At 35.6% G+C, this 21,818-nt stretch overlaps 1 protein-coding gene across 1 annotated transcript in view; it reads right to left on the bottom strand.

Moving 5' to 3' along the window:
* LOC126640159 (protein eyes shut homolog) overlaps positions 1–17,586 on the bottom strand; it is a 673,551-nt gene extending 655,965 nt beyond the window's left edge. Inside the window, exons 1-3 of the mRNA XM_050315721.1 lie at positions 17,582–17,586; positions 15,252–15,505; positions 4,663–4,767 (exon numbers count right to left, since the gene is read on the bottom strand). Coding sequence (XP_050171678.1) covers positions 4,663–4,767; positions 15,252–15,505; positions 17,582–17,586 — 364 coding nt within the window. The remainder of the gene's footprint in view (positions 1–4,662; positions 4,768–15,251; positions 15,506–17,581) is intronic.
* Positions 17,587–21,818: the final 4,232 nt, after the last annotated feature.

The raw sequence follows: 21,818 nt of genomic DNA, 5'->3' as shown, positions 1-21,818 counted from the left end.
TATGTTAGTTGTATCAGTTAATAACCTGAATTTAAACATTATAGAACTTCCTTGCTACAGAAGTCATCCTTTGGTGCAAGACAGACTTGAGGAGGTTAAAATAATGGAAGCTCCTCTTTTCTTTTTCTTAAATCTGCTGATTCACAACACTGGTGTTTGTGGGTGTGTGGTGGGTTCACCTTGGATGGCTTCCAGAACCCCACCCAGCTAGCTGCTTTCTTACTTCCTCTCCTCAGCAGGATGGGGGGTGAAAAAAGATGAAAAATCTCATTGCTTAAGATAAAGACAGTGAGATCACTTACTACTGAGAATCATGAGAAAAGCAAACACAACTTGGAGAAAATAGATTTAATGTATTGCCAATCAAAAATAGAGTAGGATAGTGTGAAATAAAGCAAAAACTAAAACATTTTCCACCTGAGCTCCCCTGCCCCACTTTTTCTCTGACTCAATTTCATTCTTTTATTACTGCGTTGTCTACATCCTCCCACCAAATGGCACAGGAGAAAGTGGAATGAGGGATTGAAGTCAGTCCACAACAGCTCCCCTCTGCTGTTCCTTCCCTCTCACACTTCTGCTAATTCAGTGTGGGTCTTTCACACATTCTGCAGTTCTTCAGGATAAACTTTTTCCATCATGGGGCATCTCCAGGGAAGTAGTCCTTCATGGAAAGACTACTCCTGCTTGCCATTCCTCTCCACAAAGCTACAGATTCTGTCAGGAGCTCCTGACAGAGCTGGCTCTGGCTGCAGGTGGAAATCTGCTCCACCATGGATCCCCATAGGCTGCAAGGGGACAGCCTGTCTCACCATGGTCTTCTTCACAAATTTCAGGGGCATCTCTGCTCTGGTGCTGGAATCACCTTGTCCCCCTCCTTCTTCACTGACTTTGGCGACTGCAAAGCTGTTTCTCACATACTTTTTTTCTGCACTGCTGTCTCTCACACATTTCTGTGTAGTGTTTTACCTTTCCTTAAATACATTTTCTCCAAGGTGCCCCCCCTTGGCTGTGGGCTCAGCCATGCCCTGCACTGGGTGGGTCGGAGGCGACTGGAACCGTCTGTGTCCGGCCTCCCCTCACAGACCCCCTGCAGCCCCCACTGTCAGCAGCTTGCTATGAACACCTAACACAACCAAATCCTTTAAGCCACGCTGTCACAGATATCTGAAACACAACTTGGAGGTCAATCATTTGGTTTAAGCAGGTCTTTCAGTGTAGGTTCTGATGTCATGACCCTTTCTCCATGAAGACTAGAAATTTGCCTGTGCACAAGAAACTTCTGTGTCTGGAGGTGCTGGTCATGTCGTGCCAATGTTGTCAAGTCTGTCCACAATGGTCCATATATTGAGTGGGAAGTAGAGATCACTTTTCCAGAAGCTACTCTTTTAGAAAGGTATAGGTACAGAAATATGCAGCTTTCAGAAACGTATACATATATATATATAGATAAAGGTATATAGATAAACAAATGGTGTTCAGGGAGTATGTTATATGTCCCAGAAAAGAAAAAGACCTGTAAAAGGATGCAGTCTCAACATTATTTAAAAAAATATCCCTTGAAAAAATTCACTGTTGAAAATCATTCACCATAATCAACTAACACTGTTCATCGGGTAAATGGAAATATTGTTATCTAAAATGCTAAAGTTCAAAAGTAATGTTTATAAAATCTCCTGTATAAGGTCATCAGAACATATCAGTAACTGGTCACCCAAGCTAAATTATTATAAAACAACTTTCCTGTTAAACACTTTCAAAAGATAGTTACGATGTTCACCTGAAAGGCACAAGTATCTTCTACACAGAGAAAAAAGGATTTACGTAATTATTTCATACAATATCTAAAGACATTGTCTGATTCTATTTTATCAATTTGTATATTACTCTTTCTTATCTTGAGATGCAAAAAGATGATTGTACTCTGTCACAAAAATCCACAAAAGTGGACCCAGAGTCCTTTATTTAAAGTAATATATACCTTTTTATACTTTTTGATGGATGGGCTTCTTATGCTGTGATAACAAAATTAGAGGATAGTACAGAGAAATTAAAAAGAACAAAACCAAATGTGCAAAAAAAACCCCAAACCAAACCTAACCAAACAAATAAACAAACAAACAAAACCAAAACAAATTGTTTAAAAGGAAAGAATTCACTCTAGTTATCTATTTTTATGTCATGTTTCCAGCAATGCCTGAATACATTCATGTGAATTAATGATCTGTGTGATTAAATGATCTCATTTCATCCTATTTAGTGACAATATCTTACCAACAGCAGGATGGAATACTGAAATAATATCTAAGAAATATCTTGGCTTTACTATAGAAAATTTGATGAATTATTTTTAGAGCTGTGGGAAGGAGATTTGTCATATAAAAATAATAGTTTGAGAATTAAAGTTCACCACAAGTTAAGACATTGAACTACTTAAAAGTGACTAATAAAGCACAAGGTATATTTTCATAAAATTAGCATGTAATTAAATGTGTTTATTTTAGATTTGCTAAATACATATAGTTCTGACTTAACAGGAAGAGAAATCATGCTACTCAAGGATGAAGGAACTCTACATGTAAATTTGAAAACTGAAACAACTCAAGTTAGCTGTGTTATCTTTTGAAGTGATACTCTTGTTAGAACTGAGCTAGCAGTAAAAATATCCAGTAATGTAGCAACTTGTGTTTTCAGGCAATTTACAGACATTACTTAATCATGGCAATGTATTTGTGACATGGTTACATTTGTTTATCTGCATCTTCACCCAGAGAATATGGACTGCGATATTAATTAATTTACCCAAGTGCACAAATGGGATCCATATCACATTTAGATTAAAATTCTCCTCTTTTCAGCTCATTGTTAGGTATGCACATCCCTATGCAATTTTCTCCCTCTCTAATTCAGTTTGCTATTATATTAATAATGGAACTGCAAATTGTAATACAGCAAGTCTTAACTCTTTTCAAAAATAACTGATCATTTCTTCAGATAACTCCTGGTTCACTGTGAATTTTTTTGATCATTTGACTGATGATGTAAAAGAACCAGTGCTATTCACAGCATTTTATTAGAGTCAATAGAATGAAACTCATAATTTCTACTCTATATGTGTCCATTACATAAACTTCATTGTTCCAGATAATACACACACACTGAGAATTATAATAAAAATTAATTGGATAAGGAAAAGATTACAGACTTTTTCTTTAAAGAAAGAGGCACAGACGATCTACTAAGACAATGTCACAACAATTTTCTTTCCTATCACTGGCACCCAGTGCGTGAAAGAGATCTCCTCTCACATCTGTGAAAGGAAGTGCAGAACGCTTCTGTTTAAAGTCCACTACAGGTAAATGTTTTAGCAACACCAGTAAAAGTTAAACACTTGAGAATCTCAGAACAAAGGAAATAATGTCTGTGTTAATGTTTTGCTACAGCCCTTAATCAGTGAAAGACTTGATATGCTTACATTTGTCCCAGTGAAGCAACAGACTTGAGAGAGTCACCTTACCTTTGAAGATATCACTCAAATATTGTCTTCAGTTCTCAACTCAGCAGAATACCACCCTTAAAGCATTTAAGGATCTCTTGATATTAAGTATTAAGTCCTCTCTAAATCAGATGTTCTAGTTGAAAGGGATGGTTGGAGACCTTTATTTCAGTACTTTGACATTTCCAGGTTTTACTGATCACCATCAGTATCTTTGAAACTCCACAGCATAGTATAAAATTAGTTTTTCTGACCTTATTTTCCACAGTAACAATGAACTTATAAATGCTCATGTCAAAACAAAAACCTTTTCAGAATTTATCACTATTTTCTCATCCATATTTATAAATGAACTTACAAGTTGCAAAACCTCTACACCAGGCTTTTTTGGCCACAGTGTTTAGTAAAAGTGGAGAAAGCTGCTGATCCAGATCAAAGGACTTCTGTGGTCAGGAATTCTTAGCCCAACCTCTTCTATATTTTCTTAGTCAATACACAATAACTTGCAAAATCCTGATTTAAACAGCAAAGCAAAATCTGCAACATTCTACATCTTTCTCCCTTAATTTTGATTGGTCTTCTTACATTGTTCTTATTTCATTGGTCATCTGGCCTGATCCATCTTGGATGTCCCTTATATCCTTTACCATATCTTCTAGCCTTATACAATACTTTGAATACTTGAAATGCTTAAAGTGCACATGCTCCGGTTGTCATTAAAGCAGTGTTCAGTTCTTTTAGGTATAAGTAATTTGGCCAGCAGAATAGGATTTCAAAGACCAAGATTTTGTATGTTTGCTCAATTTCTACATTTTGCTCCCTAAAACCTACACTTTTTGAAGGAATGTGTTGCTCTAAGGTGTCTATACAAATAGGCAATAAATAATTGAAATCTCCAGGTCTGTTGTATTTCTTTAGCAGGTTGTTTGAGTACTACAAGTACTTTTTAATCTATGTAACTTATTATTTATAAGAATTCATTATGACAAGTTTAAAAATAAGAGAAAAAATTTGTTTTTATTAGTCTGGATAACTAGCTCTGTACCTTTCAAAATGTAAGTAGAATGATATCACTGTATAAGGCTCTATAGCACTTGAGTAGCAGATGTGGAAATCCTATAACCACATTATTCCAAACTAGCAATTGAATAAAAAGTATAAATACTTACCAAATGGGCAGTTGCATTTGAAGCCACTTATGTCCTCTTCACAGGTTCCTCCATTCCAACAGGGTCTGTCTAAACATTCATGCACATGAACAGAACACGTTTCTCCTGAAATTTTAAATTAAAAAAAAAAAAAAAAAAAAAAAGGCTGTGGGTTGTCATAGTCTATGTGCTGACCCCAGTGGCCAAGGTACACTTACTGAGTAGACAGGACTACTGATCGACATACTGTATGTCAAGCATTTTTCTCCTTCATTGATTACAAGACAGTCCATTTTGACAGACAAAGTTGGAAATGTGACAATCAGGAAAATAGAAGGTTTTCTTATTGAGGTTATGCATATTTCTGGAACTTTTTTCCACTATGCAAAATTATTTTATTCAGGAAATTTTTGTCCAGTTTTGTGAGTAATTTTCTTTAATGTCTTTTAAAAAAGTATTGCAAAGTATCGTTGCATATGAAAATCTGGCCAACACTAATTTACACAGTTATGTGTAATAATATGGTTCAGCCCATGTTCTAAAGCAAGTTGTCAGTCCTGTAGCACTGGACATTTCTCTTTCTTTGTTTAATACAGAGAAGGAGGATGATCAAATCACCAACGAACATTTAATGAGGAGAAATACAAATGAGAGGGGATGAAATAGTTAGGAGCAAAGGTGGTATAGTGAAATGTAGATTTGTAATATACAAAACGGGTTGCTTTGATGTGTAACAGGAGAAGCTATTTCCAGGAATATAGAGACAAATCATGTTCAGTAGCTATGACAGATCAGCAGTGCACAAAGCATGCTGAGCTTTCTGTGAGCCACACAGTAGAAGATAAAAGCAAAAAAAAAAGCTGAAATTCCTCTGAATTCTTTGCACTGTGGAAACTATTTGGTCTACTATCTGCAGCACACATACATGCCCTCTAGTAGAATCATATGAACCAAGACAGTCAGCTCTCAAAATCTGTATTTGCTGAATCTATCAGATACAAAAGGCCACCAGTGAAGGAGCCCATAGCACCAAGATTCTCTTCCACACTTAAACTTATGACAGCATGGTTTCTGCTAGGATTTTTTCCTACCTTTAAACATCTCTTCATTTTCTGTAAGACTTCAAGATACGTGGATGAAAATGGTGAGACAAAAGCATAGTCCAGGGAGAGTTCAGGTAACAGTAAACTAAAAAGCTATCTGCTAGGGCAGCTGCTGAATGCTGCTTAACGTATGCCATGGCACTAGTGAGGATTACAGACGGCAAGGACTGACCAAAATATAAATTCATTTCTCAGTTCTTAAATTTTTTAAAGAATTTTCTTTGAAGTGTTGATAAGGTAGTATCACTATGTACAGTCCTTATGATCTCATTCTGATAATTTGCATTCCTTCTGCTTTCTAGTTCCGATCCCTGATTATGGTGGGTCTCTTTTGAGGAAAATAAATAAAAATGCATTGGCATCTGTTTTCTTCTGGATAGACAGGTGCAGAATTTCCTCTAAAATTAATTATCTGGCCACAAGCCATGGTTTAAGGTGAAGCATGTGCTAGAAAAACTCCTTGAAATAGATTTTTTTTGCCTCCCTTGAATTGTTAAAGGTTAAAGCAAATGCAATTTTAAGGGAAATGTTGGAATGAGATCATGCTCACTTACTGATGATATTCAAGATTTGTGAACATCTTACTGCCTTTTTGTGAAGATGTCTGCTTTCTTTCTGAATCTAAGGCAGCAAAAGTATTTTATGGAACTGAACAGTACTATAATTTTAATACATGACTATAGCAGGTATAGCTGCAATTCCTTGTGAACTCTTTTCATCTATCTTCTTTGATTTTCATTTCTTTTGGGGATAGGATATAGGGTATGGCCTTCAGCAGGAAAATGAGTCAGCTACATGCATAATTCTGACTACAGATCTATACTTTAAAACTGAGTGTTTAGGGTGAAATTCAGTTCCCTAAATGTCAGTATCTAATGCAATATAGGATGTCCTGTATTCAGTCTTGAGCAAATAGTCCTTAGGGGATGAAATGGACAATAAGCAGAGACAGTTCCAACAGTTTTATAAAAGTGCAATAGAGTAGTCATTCAGGCTGGAAATCCTGATGGGATGGTAGGAAATAAAGACAAAGGAACAAAGACACATAGAGTAGCTTTAGAATACTCTGGAGTATTCTCAATAAAGAACAAAAAATTAGCCTGTACTAGACCAGGTGAACCCTTTGAGAAAATCAAAATCAAAATGGAACCGGATCAAAAGGTTAATTCTGTGGCTATGTTTTTATTGAACGATATGAAATGTTACAAGACCTGGGGAGTCCTGAGAGGATGATGAAATAATGAAGGTTAGAGGAATCTGGGACATGAGATGAATGTTGGAGCTGTGTGAAGGAATAGTGGCAAAACCTAATTGTATGTAGAAAAGGTGAGAAAGGAGTCAAAGCCATTTCCCCATTTCAGTTTGACAGGAAGCATAATGATTCTGTCAAAATGAGAAAAGATGCAGAAAAAGATAATTTATTTCCCATCTTCATTTGGAAAAAAATAGAAATTTATTCAATAATGTGTATGTAAGAAATTCTCACTCATGGCATCAGAGTTTGAATTTAATTTCTGATATCTTGCCACTAATCCTCATTATTTTTAGAGTTCAATGAGTACTGTGTTTTGGAGTGTATTAGTCTGTATTACACCAAATCATAGATTAACAGTTTTAGTTCCAATTTAGATAGTTAGTCCAAATATCCAAAACAATGCTGTACACTAGATATATACACGCTATACTTGTTTAACAGACAATAATCTGGTTTTAGGTATTTTGGTTTTATTACCTATGGCCATGCTACATGTGTATGAATTCCATTCTCCATTTAAGAGAAAAAGAAAAAGGGGGGGAAATCCTTGTTCTGATTAAAAACGTGCTGATTTTATGTTAGACGCTGTTATTACATAGAAATTACTTCAATTGACAAAGAAGCAATTACGTGCCACTGAGCCTCGTCTGAGTTATCAAGCACTGAGAAAACCTTCCACTAATGAATATATTTGTGAAAACCACTGCCTGATTTACAAGTTGTGCTAGCTAACAGTACTCGCAGACTGATATAGAAAGATACCAAACTTTCCAAAATATTTCAGCTGAAACAGCTGTTAACACATTAAACACAGATAGTTCACTGGTTTTTTTCCTGACAAACCTGAAGTATTTTTGACACAGACAGCTAAGACTTTAGTCTCTATGTATCTCTACTACCATTCCTTCAACATCTTCTCTGTTTTATGTCTAATTTAGCTATCTAGCCACTGGAAAATGTACTATTTACAGATATGAAAAAATGGTAGTATTTTTCATCTAAAAGTTAACAGTGCAGTTTTGGTAATTCTGTACATCTCAGAAGAGGCTAGGAGAATAATATATCTTTCCTGTGAATCACGTTAAAACTTGGAGAAGCCTTCATGTTTTAGTGCAATTTCTGCCAATCAAATAAACAAGTAGTGAAAATAAAGGTAATTGCTTTTAGTGTACTGTAGACAATGACTAGCTCTTCTGGTTATGTGCCATAACTTGGAGTGCCATTAAATGGATAGTTGCTCCTGACAAAAGGCATATCCCAAAATTTCTTGTAAACAGCTGCTAGGGAAATTTAAGCATTCATGTCCTCAGAGTACAAAGGTAATACATGGGCAGTATTTTAAAAATATTTCAGAGAGAATCAAAAATCTATGAAGCTACTGTGAGACCATATTTTCTGAGTATTCAAGACATGAAAAAAGCTGGACAGATACAAAGAAGCCTTTTCTTGTTTTCAGGATGCAGGTCTTCTAAACTATGCATTTGAAATGTATGATGAGAATGTCCTGTTAACATCAGATAAAAATAATTAATTGGCTACAAATTACTTTTAAGACAAAAATATGTTAATATAAATATTTTGTGGGCTCACACTTTTAAGTTTAACAGGAATACGACACATTCAAAGATAATTACTAGTAAAATGTTATTTAATAAACCATAGCTCAAGGTCTGAGTTCTTAAACATTTTACTGGGATCATGTCACCAGATTCTGAAATACAAAAAGAGTGTAAAAATTACCATGAGCCACGTGTACTTCTATTAACTCTATAGCATGTTTTATGCTGTATAAAATTGCAGTGTTCTTAAAATATGTAACAGAAAATTACAGGAAAGTCTGTCACTCTTGAAAATTGCATTGCCTGATCTTTAGCAGCAACATTTCCTATCAACATACTGATGATAAATAACACATTTTTCTACAGGAACTCAAAAGCCTTGAGAAGAGCCTAAGGACCAGAGTAAGTGAATGCTAAAAAAATTAGCAGAGATGTTTCATCCTCCATCAGCGTTACTGATATCACTTACTCTGTTTAAATTAATCATGCTATTTGACCAAATGGAGAGATCCCAAAGTTCTCAGGTAAATATAACTGGAGATCAAGGAGAAAAAAAACCCAACAATATTGCTTTTCATAAGTCTAGTGGATGGAGTCTCATTGAATTCACTTCAAAAGTGCAATTTTGTATGATTACTACATTGAAAGTTTGCACCTTTCAGTAGTTACAACTTTGGATTATTTATTTCTGCTTAACTTAAAAACATATCATACTATTCTCAAATATAATGTTCAGACATTAGAATAAAACTGAAATAATTTGAGGTGTTAATTTCACAGTGTAACACATATTATATTTAAAGTTTCTGTTATTAAGTGCCACCACTACTATAACATCTCTGTCTGAATCACAAAACACATGCAAAAAATATCAAAATACAAAGTTTCTTTTAAATATTTTTTTATACCAACTTTTGTTTTATAGGCAAAATGGAATAAAAAGTTTGACGATGCAAAGGCAGACAGAATGACCACAATAAAGAAAAGGATTTTAAGGATATATTTTTTTAAATAAAACTCCTCACTGGAGGTTATATTCAAGACATAAAATGAATCTTTCTATTCTGAGATCAGATGAAAAGCAGATGATTTAAAATTCTACTTAATGTAAACTTAATGAGGTACTGCTGAAAAAAACCAAAACACCGAAAATTAAACCACAAGGGTTTGTAAAGTTTAACTAGTATCCAAAGCATTAACAATTTATTTGAGAATTGTCTTCACAACATTCCTACCTTATTGTCTACATTTTGTAAAATGTGTATAAATATGAAGCATTCCAATCAAGTACCTAAAAACAAATCGTGTAATTTTTTTGCTTGCTAAGCAGCATAAGTTATTCTTATAGATAAGACAGGTATCACCCTGAGTAATGTTTCTGCTTACTTTGCAGAAAATGCAGTTATGAAAAAGCAAGACAGGTGTTCCAGGTGTGGCTTTTGTGAACTTGACAGATATTTCCGTTTCTCAACTGTATTGTTCTACACACTTGGTCTTTCTTTTTTTTTTCTCCAAGGTCTTTTCTGTGTAACATATTGTAGTAGTTAAAAATCCAACTCAAATTTAATTTTTATTTACCTCATGCAGTGTAATCCTTTCTGTGAACATTTATTAAAGGTTGAAAGTGACTTATATGATGTGTGAAACAACTCCACTGGCTTAGAGTCTATGAAAGAGTTTTAACTTGGAGAAAGTGTGTGACTCTTCAGATGTAAACTGCTAAGAGTCCAACTCATCTCTCTCCGTGAGATTGCATTGTACATCTGACAGGCACACTGCACTGGCACAATGTGCCAGCAATAATCATTCTTCCCCAGAAGCAGAAGAAGCCAACCAGAACCCCTTTAGAAGCTGCACTGCCCAATGCCCTGAGCCACACACCCAGCCCAACCTTGTTGTAAAACCAATTAGTAACGTACTGAAAGTACCAACATTTAAGTACTTCCTCAGATGGACTCCAAATTTTACATGGACTTCTACATATTTGTGGAATGAAAAAGTAAAAATAAAGCACAGAAATTTAAAGAAATGGAAGGATTTCAAAAAGTCCATATGACATTTTCCTCTTTTGGAAAAAAATTGGAATACTGAAGAGCATCACATATAGCATATATTAATGTCAAACTCAAAAAGTCATTGGAAGGCCTGCATTAGTGATGAGCTTCAATACTGTTATTTGTTACTTACACATGGCTAAAGCAATGATGTATCAATATCTTGCTATGTGGGATACAGTATATATTCAGAATAAAAATATTTCCCAAATTTATCTGCGCAATCAATATTATATAGATACAGACCCTCAAGAGAAACCAATGAGGCAATATTGCCTATCTGCTTAGAGTTCTCAGTAGCTGCCTTCACATTTTGGTGGGCATCTGAACAGAAAAGAGTAGGATGTGTTTGGATAAATGCAGCTTTTTTTTTTTCCCCAAAATATTTCAAGATCTTCTTTTAAACCAGAATAAGGAAGAGTGGTATTTGTTTTGAAATACCAGTCATCATGAAAGCAGGAATTATTTGATGCTGAACATTGATGTATTGAGATCATCATCATCATGGCTAGGCTTCGCAAACGAAGATTTGAGAAGGGCTTTACCCATGCTTGCTACAAGCACGCTGATGGCTAAAAAGGCCAATGCGAGATAGACAAGTCCGGTTGCAGAAGGCACAGCAGAAAGACTCCCCAGGTGACATCGACAGAGGCGATTCTTTCTGCGTTGTCTTTTCTCCTCGAGAGTGATCCTGTGGGTGTTCTCAAAAGCAGCAGCAGCGTTATAGATGGTGTGTCTCCAGGCCTCTTGATTGGATGCCAGAGTAGACCAATGGTGGTGATCAATATGGCCAAGGATGAGGGATTGTTTCAGGCAGTCCTTGTGTCTCCTCTTCAGGGCTCCTCTCTTGCGGCAGCCAGTGGCAAGTTCCCCATAGAGCACGATCTTAGGGAGGCGGTAGTCCTGAATCCTGGAGACGTGCCCTGCCCAGCACAGCTGTGTTCTCAGCAGCATGGCCTCAATGCTCGTGACTGCTGCCTGTTCAAGGACAGACGTGTTGGTCACATAGTCAGTCCAGTGGATGTTTAGGATTGTACGGAGGCAGCGCTGACGGAAGCATTCTAAGAGATGCAAGTGGTGCTGGTAAATGACCCATGATTCAGACCCATATAAAAGAGTAGACAGTACATTGATGTATTGAGATAGAGTTAACACAAAGATACAGAAGAAAGGATAGACTGGGAATTATTCTGAAGGAGAGCAGCACTATGTTATGTTTGAAAAACTGAGCCAGAAGTAGGTGATATGCAGGGTCATCGCTTAATCAAAAGTTAAAGAAGTTATTTACTCAATTTTTAAAATTGTATTGCAAACCTTCAAGTTCGAACATGGGTGAAATTCTTTTATAGGCAGTGGAGAGGGCACCAGGCATATACCAAATGTCTCCACATTAAAATTTCCATCACAAATATCATTTACAGTTCAAAAGGAAAGACTGTGGTATATGATGTTACAAAGCATTTGTTTTTATTATGAAAATACTCGAGCCTTGGATTTTTTTATGAACTTGTTTTTAAGATAATCAAAATCATGTTTTTCATGTTGACAAATCTCATTACACTGCCTAAGGGGTCCCTAGCTAATAGAATGCAAAGTTTCTGAGGAATGTTGATAGACATCAGATTGATCAATCAACTAGACAAAGGAGACCAATATGAATTGTCTGTTTAACATTTTCTTTCTGAAATAAAAACTGATTCTAAAGTTATATCAAAGAGAACGCAGGGATTCATTTAATAGCAGGAGAGACACCAAATCACCTCCCACCTAATACGTGGGAAGTTACATGCAATATCTCTGAATCCTATTTATGAAGAAAAATTAAGTACATTTGGATATGTTAGAAAGCTGAATTACAGAGAAACAACATAAACACACATGAGTACAAATGAGATAAGAATAAATGTGGTTTTTAGTATTACACTGAGATATTAATCAATGACTCATAACATGAAATTATGACCAAACTTCAAATCAGTTTTGTGCTGGAAAATATCCCAGGATCATAAACCATCAGAGAGTATGAAAATAGAATTTTTAGGGTACTGATAATATTTTTATAAGTTTAAACAGTCTTTTATTAATTGTTATAATTAATCATACTCTGAAAAATCAGAATTCAATATATTCAGTACATGTGCTAATGATTATTTTGATAATAATTATTAATGATAATATTACTCACTTAATGAGTAATATTGTGACATTTCCTTTTTCTTTAAATTTACTTCTGTGAAAATGCTATTATATAATACCTCATTGTGTGATAAAATAAAGGTTTGGGTTTTTTAAAAAAGGTTTTTTCAGTAATATGTAATTATGTCATTTCTATGAGCAAGTTTTGCCAGGGGAGCTTTAGAGTGGATATTTGGAAAAAAATTCGTCATGAAAAGGGTGTTCAGGCACTGGAATAAGCTGCCCAGGAAAGTGAGCAAATCACCACCCCTGGAACTGTTCAAAAGGTATGTGGATTTGGGGATAAAGTCTAGCTGTGAACATGGTGGTGCTATATTAACATTTGGACCCAGTGATCTTAGAGATGTTTTCAACTTCAATGTTGTAAAATTCTATGATGCTATGATTTTTGGGTCCATCCCCTCAGGGCTCTTGGACAAATATATATTCAGTTTTCCTAAGTATTTCCTCTCCTCAGTCTCATCCATCAAGGGTGTGTCTTCCTTGCTTCAGACTTTTTCTCTTGTCTCAGTGTTGTTGGATTATTGAAGGACAGCCTCACTAGCACAGAATGAAGCAAAGGCTACATTCAGTACTCAAACTTCTCCATGTCCAGTCTCATCAAGGTCCTATCTCATTGAGCAATGGGACTACGTTCTCTCTTCTCTTCCCTTTGTCACCTACATACTTACAGAAGCCCTTCTTGGTGTATTTCACATCCTTGTCATACTCAACAGCATTTGGCCCTTGACTTTCCTAAACTTTTGCTGATGTTCAGCATCTCTATTTCCTGCCAGGTTACCTCTCCTTGCTCCTATCCTCTGTATGTTTCCTTTTTTGTGTTTGAATTTGGCCACGAGTTCCTCAATCATCCCTACAGGCCTCCTGGTATTTTAATCTGCTCTTTGAGATTAACTGCTCATGATCTTGGTATTCATAGACTTTTTTTGACCCTTCTTCCCTCTGGGGTTTTATCCTATGGGACTCTCCCAAGCAGATCTTATACCCCACTCTATTATAGAAGGTATGTGGATGGTTGAAGTTCCCTGTGAAGTCCAGCAAAGTACAAAATAAGTGTTGAAGTTTCAGCAGCAAAATGGAAATATATTATGTTAGATTTTGCACAGGTGAGCCAAGTATGTTTTCTTCACTTGCAGTCGGACATGGTTGTGCTATCTTGATGAAATTTAAGTCACTTCTGAGACACTCCTTTGTTTTGTTGCACATTTATTAATAAATGAGCATAAACTGGAAATAACATCTTTTTTAAAATGTCATTAAAATGACAAATTATATACTCAAATTGAGGGCAACAAATCTGCAACTGTATATCACATACATAAATATATGTTTATATATATGTTTATATATATGCAAAGTAATATAAACATATTCGAAATAAAAAATATTACTGGGGAAATGCTAAAAGCTAGCCAGAATCTATAATGAAAAAATAGCAGTGAAGTTATAATTATTTAATAGTTCAGCACTTTGGCAGTGACCCAGAAAGATCCAAATATATGTTGAACATCTCAGTGGTTTAACTGGGACCTACAAATCTAGTACTACACACACTGTCTGAATTGGAGCAAAAGCCCTCAGCAGCTTGGAAGAATAAGCTGTAAATTAATGATTAGTTAGTACAAACGACACTATGCATAATATACTATTTATTTTTGTCTTTATTAGTGGTAGCATACCACAGATTATCAACAGAAAAGCATTCAGCGCATTAATGATTGTACTCAATTATATAGATTAAAGGCTGGGAATGCAACACTTCAGTATTGTTGGATACAAAATTATTTTCTGCCTCTCACACGTAGTCTGAATATCATTATTATTAACATAAAACCAAAAATTAGTACAAAAAGGAATCATGTTATCAGTTTTGTAGGATTCATATGCAATGCAGAAATTTACAGCCCATCTCTCCCTAGAAAAGATGTCTAGGACAGACAGATGCCCTAGCTCCAGTGTATAGAAAGGGAGTCTGAACAACTCACTCAAATATAGCTGTTTATATCCCATACATACAGACAGGTGATACTGCTGATTTGATTCCTCCTCATGTTTAGATTTTCTTGTTCTGTACCAAAGCATTTGTTCTTATTAGCCTATATATGACTAAAGCCATGACAGCTAAGACTGCATAACTGTGAAATTAAAATACTACAATTAAAATTGTGGTTTGGAACTCGATCAATTTTTTTGCCTACAGCAGCAAAGCTCAAACTCAGAATTGTACATATAGTGAAGGGAAGGTCAGCTCAGGAACAAGCAGGAGACACAATCTAAGAATTTCAATACTAATTCAGTTAAAACTCTTGTAAATCATACAACCACTCAAATATATGCATATTCATATATATATATATGTTATTAAACAATCATATAAAGATTGTTTACCTAGAATGGGACATTCACATCTGTAATACACTGCACTTCAAACGAAAAAACTTACCTTTGAACCCAGCAGTACAACGACAAGAAAAGTGGCCACTTAAATCCATACAAGTAGCTCCATTTTTGCAAGGTGAACTTAAGCATTCATTAATTTCAACTTCACAGAAGGGACCTTCATATCCAGGCACACATTTACAGCTATAGTTATGCAAGAGGTCCTGGCAGAATCCATATTCAGAACACTGGTTTTCAATGCAATTGTCTATATCAAGTTCACAATATGTGCCAGTGTAGCCAAGGGGACATATGCACCTGTTATTGAAAAGAGAAAAGAGGAGAGGTGAGGGGAGATGAGGAGAGGGGAACAGCACCCCCAAAATCACCAGCCTAGAATATATAGGTCCATAATGGCTATAATGTTAACAATATTCACTCTTTGAATCACCCACAAATGAATCACAATTTTTTTTTCAATCTTTTTTATTTACCTTTAGTTAGTCACTAAGTAAATTCATTTCACATGGATTGCTAGCAATAATTAAACGAAGCCAAACAATAAGGAAAATCCTAACTATTTACATGGGACAGACTTGTATCTCTATAACTTTTAATATTAAGTTTCAAAAGAAAATATTAGAATACAAAACTCTTATAAATATGTGTATTATGCATTTTAATTTTTTTGTTCTGAAAAAATAATTAGTTGCTTCCTACAATATCAGTATGAAGAAGCAATATTACATCCTGTTTGCTCTGGACATAAAATCAGTATAAAACTGATGTATCATTAGCAAAAAAGTTGCAATTTCTATCTGTAACTGAAAAAAAAAAAAGAATCAATAGAATTTTATAGAAATTGTTCAGGATTGTTTTCCCCAAATGTTGGATGAGATATGAATTGTACAAGACTGGAGATGACTTTTTCGTGCTTCTCTTTCTGTCATTTTTTTTTTTATTTTAATGTATGAATGAAAACAAATCTGGACTATCTCATAGCCAATCCATATCTCGTAAAATTAGAAAATCCCATGGCAATATATTCTTTGATTGATCCTCTCCTTATCATGTACAGAGGTTTCCTCACACAGGAGGAGATAATTTTACAGTAATTTTACATCTTCTTAGTCCATAGAGATGCTATCTAGATGATGGAAAGAACTAACATGTTAAGGAAGCCTTGATTATAGTAATTTTCTCTATTGATCCATCTGGCAGAAAGATTATTTTTTCCTTTATTTTTAACAGAAGGTATTGTTCATGTGGCTGTTTGCTTCTGTCCTGGTTTATTATCTCTGTATTTTTTATAGTAGACATATGGAAAATAAATCACTAGCTGTGAGCCCTAGAGTACAGCTAACAGACACCAACTGCTAATGGGCTTTTAGTCCATCGACCAAAAGAGAGGTGGCTTGAAGTAAGCTCTCCATATTTCATTTAGTGTGATCATGAGACTGAGAGACTGAAAAAAAATTATTCAAATTATCAGTGGCTCAAAACAATTTGGAGAAGGCAGGGTAAGGGGGCAGATCAGGTTCTGCCAAGGTGGAATGGTGCTCTGCCCTCATAACCTATCTCCTTGAGAGTCTTTAGTGCAGCTGTCGGCCACTGGCACACCTGAAACCCCACACCATGCCCCCTGGAGCCCCTGACCCAGATCCAAATGGCTGGCAGACCAAAAGCCCCACCTTGGGGGGGTTGGCCCAGGAGTCCATAGTAAGTAAAACCAAAACCATAAGACCTCCTCATGGTCATGGCCCTATTGTCCTTGGATTTGTAGCAGCTGGTTCTACACTGGATCTAAGGTGGTAGCTATAATTCTTTCTCTTGCTCTCTCTTTTTGTTCACTTCTTCTTCTCCTAATTCCCTTTTCCTTTATTTAGTTAACTTAAACTTGGATGGGTTGGAATTTGCTAAGTCCATGCTTTGTGAAATATTTGCTTTAAACTTTTGCCTAGTTCCCTCACCACCTGGAAACATTGTTATGTTTTTCCTATGTGGGGCCTCAAAGTGTGAAAGAACTGAAGGCCACTTTAATAAAATCTGTTGGGCAGGTTTCAGGACCTTTTATTTTTTTGACATAAAACCCCTTTGATGAGCTTGTGAGGTGAGCCTTCGTTCTTCAGCACCACCATTTTTCCTTTACGTATCCATTGCTACTGCAGTACCTACTCAAGGAGGTATAGTTGCTGTATTCTCTCTTCCAACCTAAACTTCTTAGCAAAGGAGAAATCTTTCCCTCCTCTTGAGAGCTTCAGCCTATTGTGTTTCTCATTTTTTAAAGGAATGAAGTTCAAAAAAATCATTTCATGCATTTATTTTACTGTACACAGGAAGCTGGGAGGAGACACAGCTGGGACAGGTGACCCAAAGGGATATTTCACACCATACGTCATCCTGCTCAGTATGTAAAACCAGGAGGAAGAAGGAAGAAGTGGGGGACATCTGGAAGGATGGAGTTTGTCTTCCCAAGTAACCATTATGTATGATGGGCCCCTGCTTTCCTTGAGATTGCTAAACACCTGCCTGCCCATGGGAAGCAGTGTATTAATTCCTTGTTTTGCTTTGCTTGCAGGTATGACTTTTGCTTTGCCTGTTTAATTGTGTTTATCTCAGCCCATGATTTTTCTAGCTTTTACCCTTCTGATTCTCTCCTCCATCCTGCTGGTGGGGGAGTGAGTGAGCAGCTGTTTGGTGTTTGGCTGCTGGTGGGGGTTAAATCATGACATTTACAGTTAAATGTAAATTTCAACTTACATAAAATTTCATTATGCATAAACATTAAAAGATCGTGCACTTTAACATTTTTGCCCTTATCAGATGGCTGAGCTGGCTGTACAGTGACACCTCAGTGCAGGGGCTCAGCCCTTCCATGGCTTGGACTGGGTGTCACCGGTTTAAGTCCTGCTCTGGGGCCAAGAGCTGCTGCCTCTCCTACTCCAGCTTCAGCTCTGGATGCGGCCTCTCTACTGTGTGTGTGTAGGGCACTTCCCAGCAAAGACCAGGAGATGCTAATGACATCCCCCCATCCTCTTTCTTAAAGAGGACTAAAACATCAGCCTTACAAACTGGGAGAATGTTGAAAGGATGAGCATGGCCCCAGAGCAAAGCAAGACATGAAAAGTTTTGTGTTGACATTAATGGAAATAACAGTACTTTCTTAGCTTCACATACGTACTCTTCCATCCATAGCAAGATTTTGAGTGTAACAGATCCTAGGAGGGAAAACAAATACCTCAGTGCTTTTGCTACAAACATGAATTTTTGTAGTGGGTAGCAAACACTAGCCACAGTTACCCTGTGCTGGGCTTCCACACATATCATGCAGACAAGTGTATGTTACTACTCCACTGCGTAAATCTAGATAATGTTGCACAATAATTTGATATGCCTGTAAAATACAGGCATACACTGATATGTCAGTCATGGAATTTAGTCTAAGAAGGAATATTTTACTGAAGTGCTTATGGTTATGCCATAGCTGCAATGTGTTCCTACCAGTATGCAGTAGGATGTAGCTTTTTATCACCACAGGTCTGGAACAGTAGGTGTGCGGGTGAGCAGTTGGTACTAGATAATCCAACCAGTGCAGTTGTCACAGTGTCACCATAGACTTTCTGCACTAAAGATGTAGTGTGATTTGTGTGCTAGTGAGCAAATAACTGTGTACATCGGATGGATCTTTAAAATGACTGAAAAAAGCAAAGACCAGACTGAAGATGTGGCTTTGCTAATCTGTGCTAGGAGATGACCCAGATATTTTCTCTATCTATATAAGAGACATATAGGAGCACTGAAGCCTGAAAATAGCAAAGATATCCAGAATCCCTCTACTTAGTTTTGTAAATATTTTTTATTTAACATTTATTATTATTGGTATTATCTAAATATATTTATTATTATTAATCCAAGCAGATTAACTGCATTTACAGAGTATTAATTATTTTGCTTTCCAGTTGAAATGTGGACTGTACACACATTCATAAATGGACTAAAGCGTTATTTAGTTTCAGTTTTGGGTTTTATATGTGTATGTATTCTCTGCAGAAAAGCTGTTGTATAACTTATTGCAGAGATATTCCCTAAGAAATTGCAACATATATTCACTTACCTTCTGGAGCTGTAGCAAAGGGAAGAAGAGTATTTCTCCTCTTTCTCTAGTGGAAGAAGCTTATTATTGCTACAGAAAACAGTATATGTTACAGTTCTAAGTTTATATGACACTGCCAACTAAGTTCCGCAGTCAAATTGCATATATAGTATAGGATGAATAAACTTGAAAACAGAAAATTAGAAAATTAGATATAAAAAGTAATCTAATCAAACAACCTATTCATCCAGATGGAAGAAACTGGAAAAAATCAAGGATGAATAAAATAATAAAAGATTTAAATTTTGTGATATTCAGAAATTATCTAAATTATGTTTACTTTTACAATCTTGTTGGCATCATGCAACAAAGTGTTTCATATTCTAAATAATTTTACTCTACAATGTGTCACTTTACTCTTTCCTACTGAGATTACTTCAACTTTTAATTGTATGTGCTGACATTTATATGCTAAATACTGAAGAATGAGTTGGCAATTCCAGTTTTACCAAATCTAATTCCTTAATGGTCAGTTTTCTGGCATAAAAAGTCATGAAATGCTGACCTCAGCATTTAGTCAATAGCTGTAGCTATTGACTAAAATACATTTTTAAAATATATTAGTTCATTATGACCTTTTAAACAGTGGTAAATCCTGCCAAACAGCTGTTAGATTAATACAAGTCTAATCTAACAGTTCTCAGTCCTTCTGTCTGTGCCTTCCTGGGGTTTTAAGTGTAGGACTTCATCTGAACATACTGGACTGGAGAAGCAGGACAGGTAATGGAAACTACTCAGGGTTTTAAATTCTGTATTTTCCCTTTGTTGCTCCTTTTCGCTACATAGACTACAGTAAAATATCTATTACTATTAACTTATTTCAGTTAGAATCTTAGTTGTCCAAAATGTAATGTTGACAAGGAATAAATTTACAGTGGTGAAGAAAACAGAGTAATAAATCCCCCCCTTGGATTTCAAAAGAGGAGGACATACTCCCTGAAGATTTCTTTCACTCTAAGTATTCATTAAATGCTTGTCATTGAGCCATATTAACTCAGTTCTCTCTCTCTCTTCTCCTACACAGAAAGTAAGTAATGAAACATACAGGGTTTTTTGAAAGTAAAAGTTAAATGTTTTTGTTTTAATGTAGCAACACTGTCTATTTACTGAAGTAATGAATCTTGAATTTGTCTTTGTTTTTTCAGGTATATATGACTGAAGTTCAAGCGATTCTTTTGCATATGGGTGCAAGCAATTAGTCTATTTCATGGTATGTGCCAACTACACCATCAACCCAGTGGCAGGAGCAGTAATTCTTTGGAGAATTTATAATTTTAAATACATGGTGATTAACATACTTTACGATATCTCAAACAGCACAGACTCACCAGGAAGTGCAAAAATTCATTAGAATTAATTAGGAGTTTTGTGCCTTTGTGATTGAGGCCACTTTATTTGTAAGAGAAGTCTCACTAAACCAAAGGAGTAAAATTCCTAAGACTTCTTACTGTGATTATGTGGCTCTTAATATGTAGCCTTACTGAGAATTACAGTGTATAATAGTTTTAAAGTCCCCCTCTTTCACTCAGAGCAATTCCGCCTCCTGAACTCAAAGGAATTTCTCTGCAAATATGCATATATATATATATATATAAAAATATATATATAATATATATATATAAAATACATATATATATATATATATACACACACCTATGTGACACTACTGTCTGGAAGAATAATTTCAAAATGGGATGAGAGAAAGAATATACCAAGATAAGGACACAGGAAGGTGGAAAAATTACTTTCAAATGAGGGCTTATTTCCAATCTGGAAAAACCTGATCACTTGCAAAATGTGAGGTCTTAACAGAAGGGGATGTTCTTGAAGCTAAGCTGGATATTTTTCATGCTTTCTTCATGTTATCATTACTATATCAAGGTACTACTAGAACAATACATTATGATCGAAGTTTAGTATTTAGTTTTGAATTTAACATTTCTTAACTATGAGAAAGGTCTAGAGTCGTACACTAGTTTTGTGTTAATAATAAAAACCTAATACATAACATTTTGGCATACCCCTTTATCTTCTGCATTTATAAGTAGGTTAGGTTTTGAATGACTGTAATAATTTTTAAAATGGATCTCTGTTGGGTTCTTAATGGCACTTAAAATCTAATTCTCCATACACTCTGCTGACAGTTTTCTTATGTCTTTCTAAAAATGCTTTGCATCAAATACAGCTCCTATTTACAAAAAATGATACCATTTTAGGATGGAAATGCAAATTGCAAGTCTTTAAAAAAGGGTGGGTGACTACAGGAGTTATGTTCAGCATTTCCTCTTGTATTCTTTTGGTTTTAATGGTGTATTGCAAAGGTGAAATTATTGTTGTTTCATTTGCAAACAATGATTTGGGAAATATTTTTTTAAGGGAGGCATAGTTTAGTTCTCTAAAAGCATGGTTCACTGAAATTAAGAAACAACCATACTCTTTCATCAAAGCAGGTATTATACATGGTTTGTCTTGACAAAA

Source organism: Myiozetetes cayanensis, unplaced genomic scaffold (assembly GCF_022539395.1).
Source record: "Myiozetetes cayanensis isolate MyiCay16 unplaced genomic scaffold, myiCay2020 scf2-11, whole genome shotgun sequence".
Lineage (NCBI taxonomy): Eukaryota > Metazoa > Chordata > Aves > Passeriformes > Tyrannidae > Myiozetetes > Myiozetetes cayanensis.
Note: the sequence above shows the minus strand (reverse complement) of the source record. Positions and strands in the feature narration are given on the sequence as shown.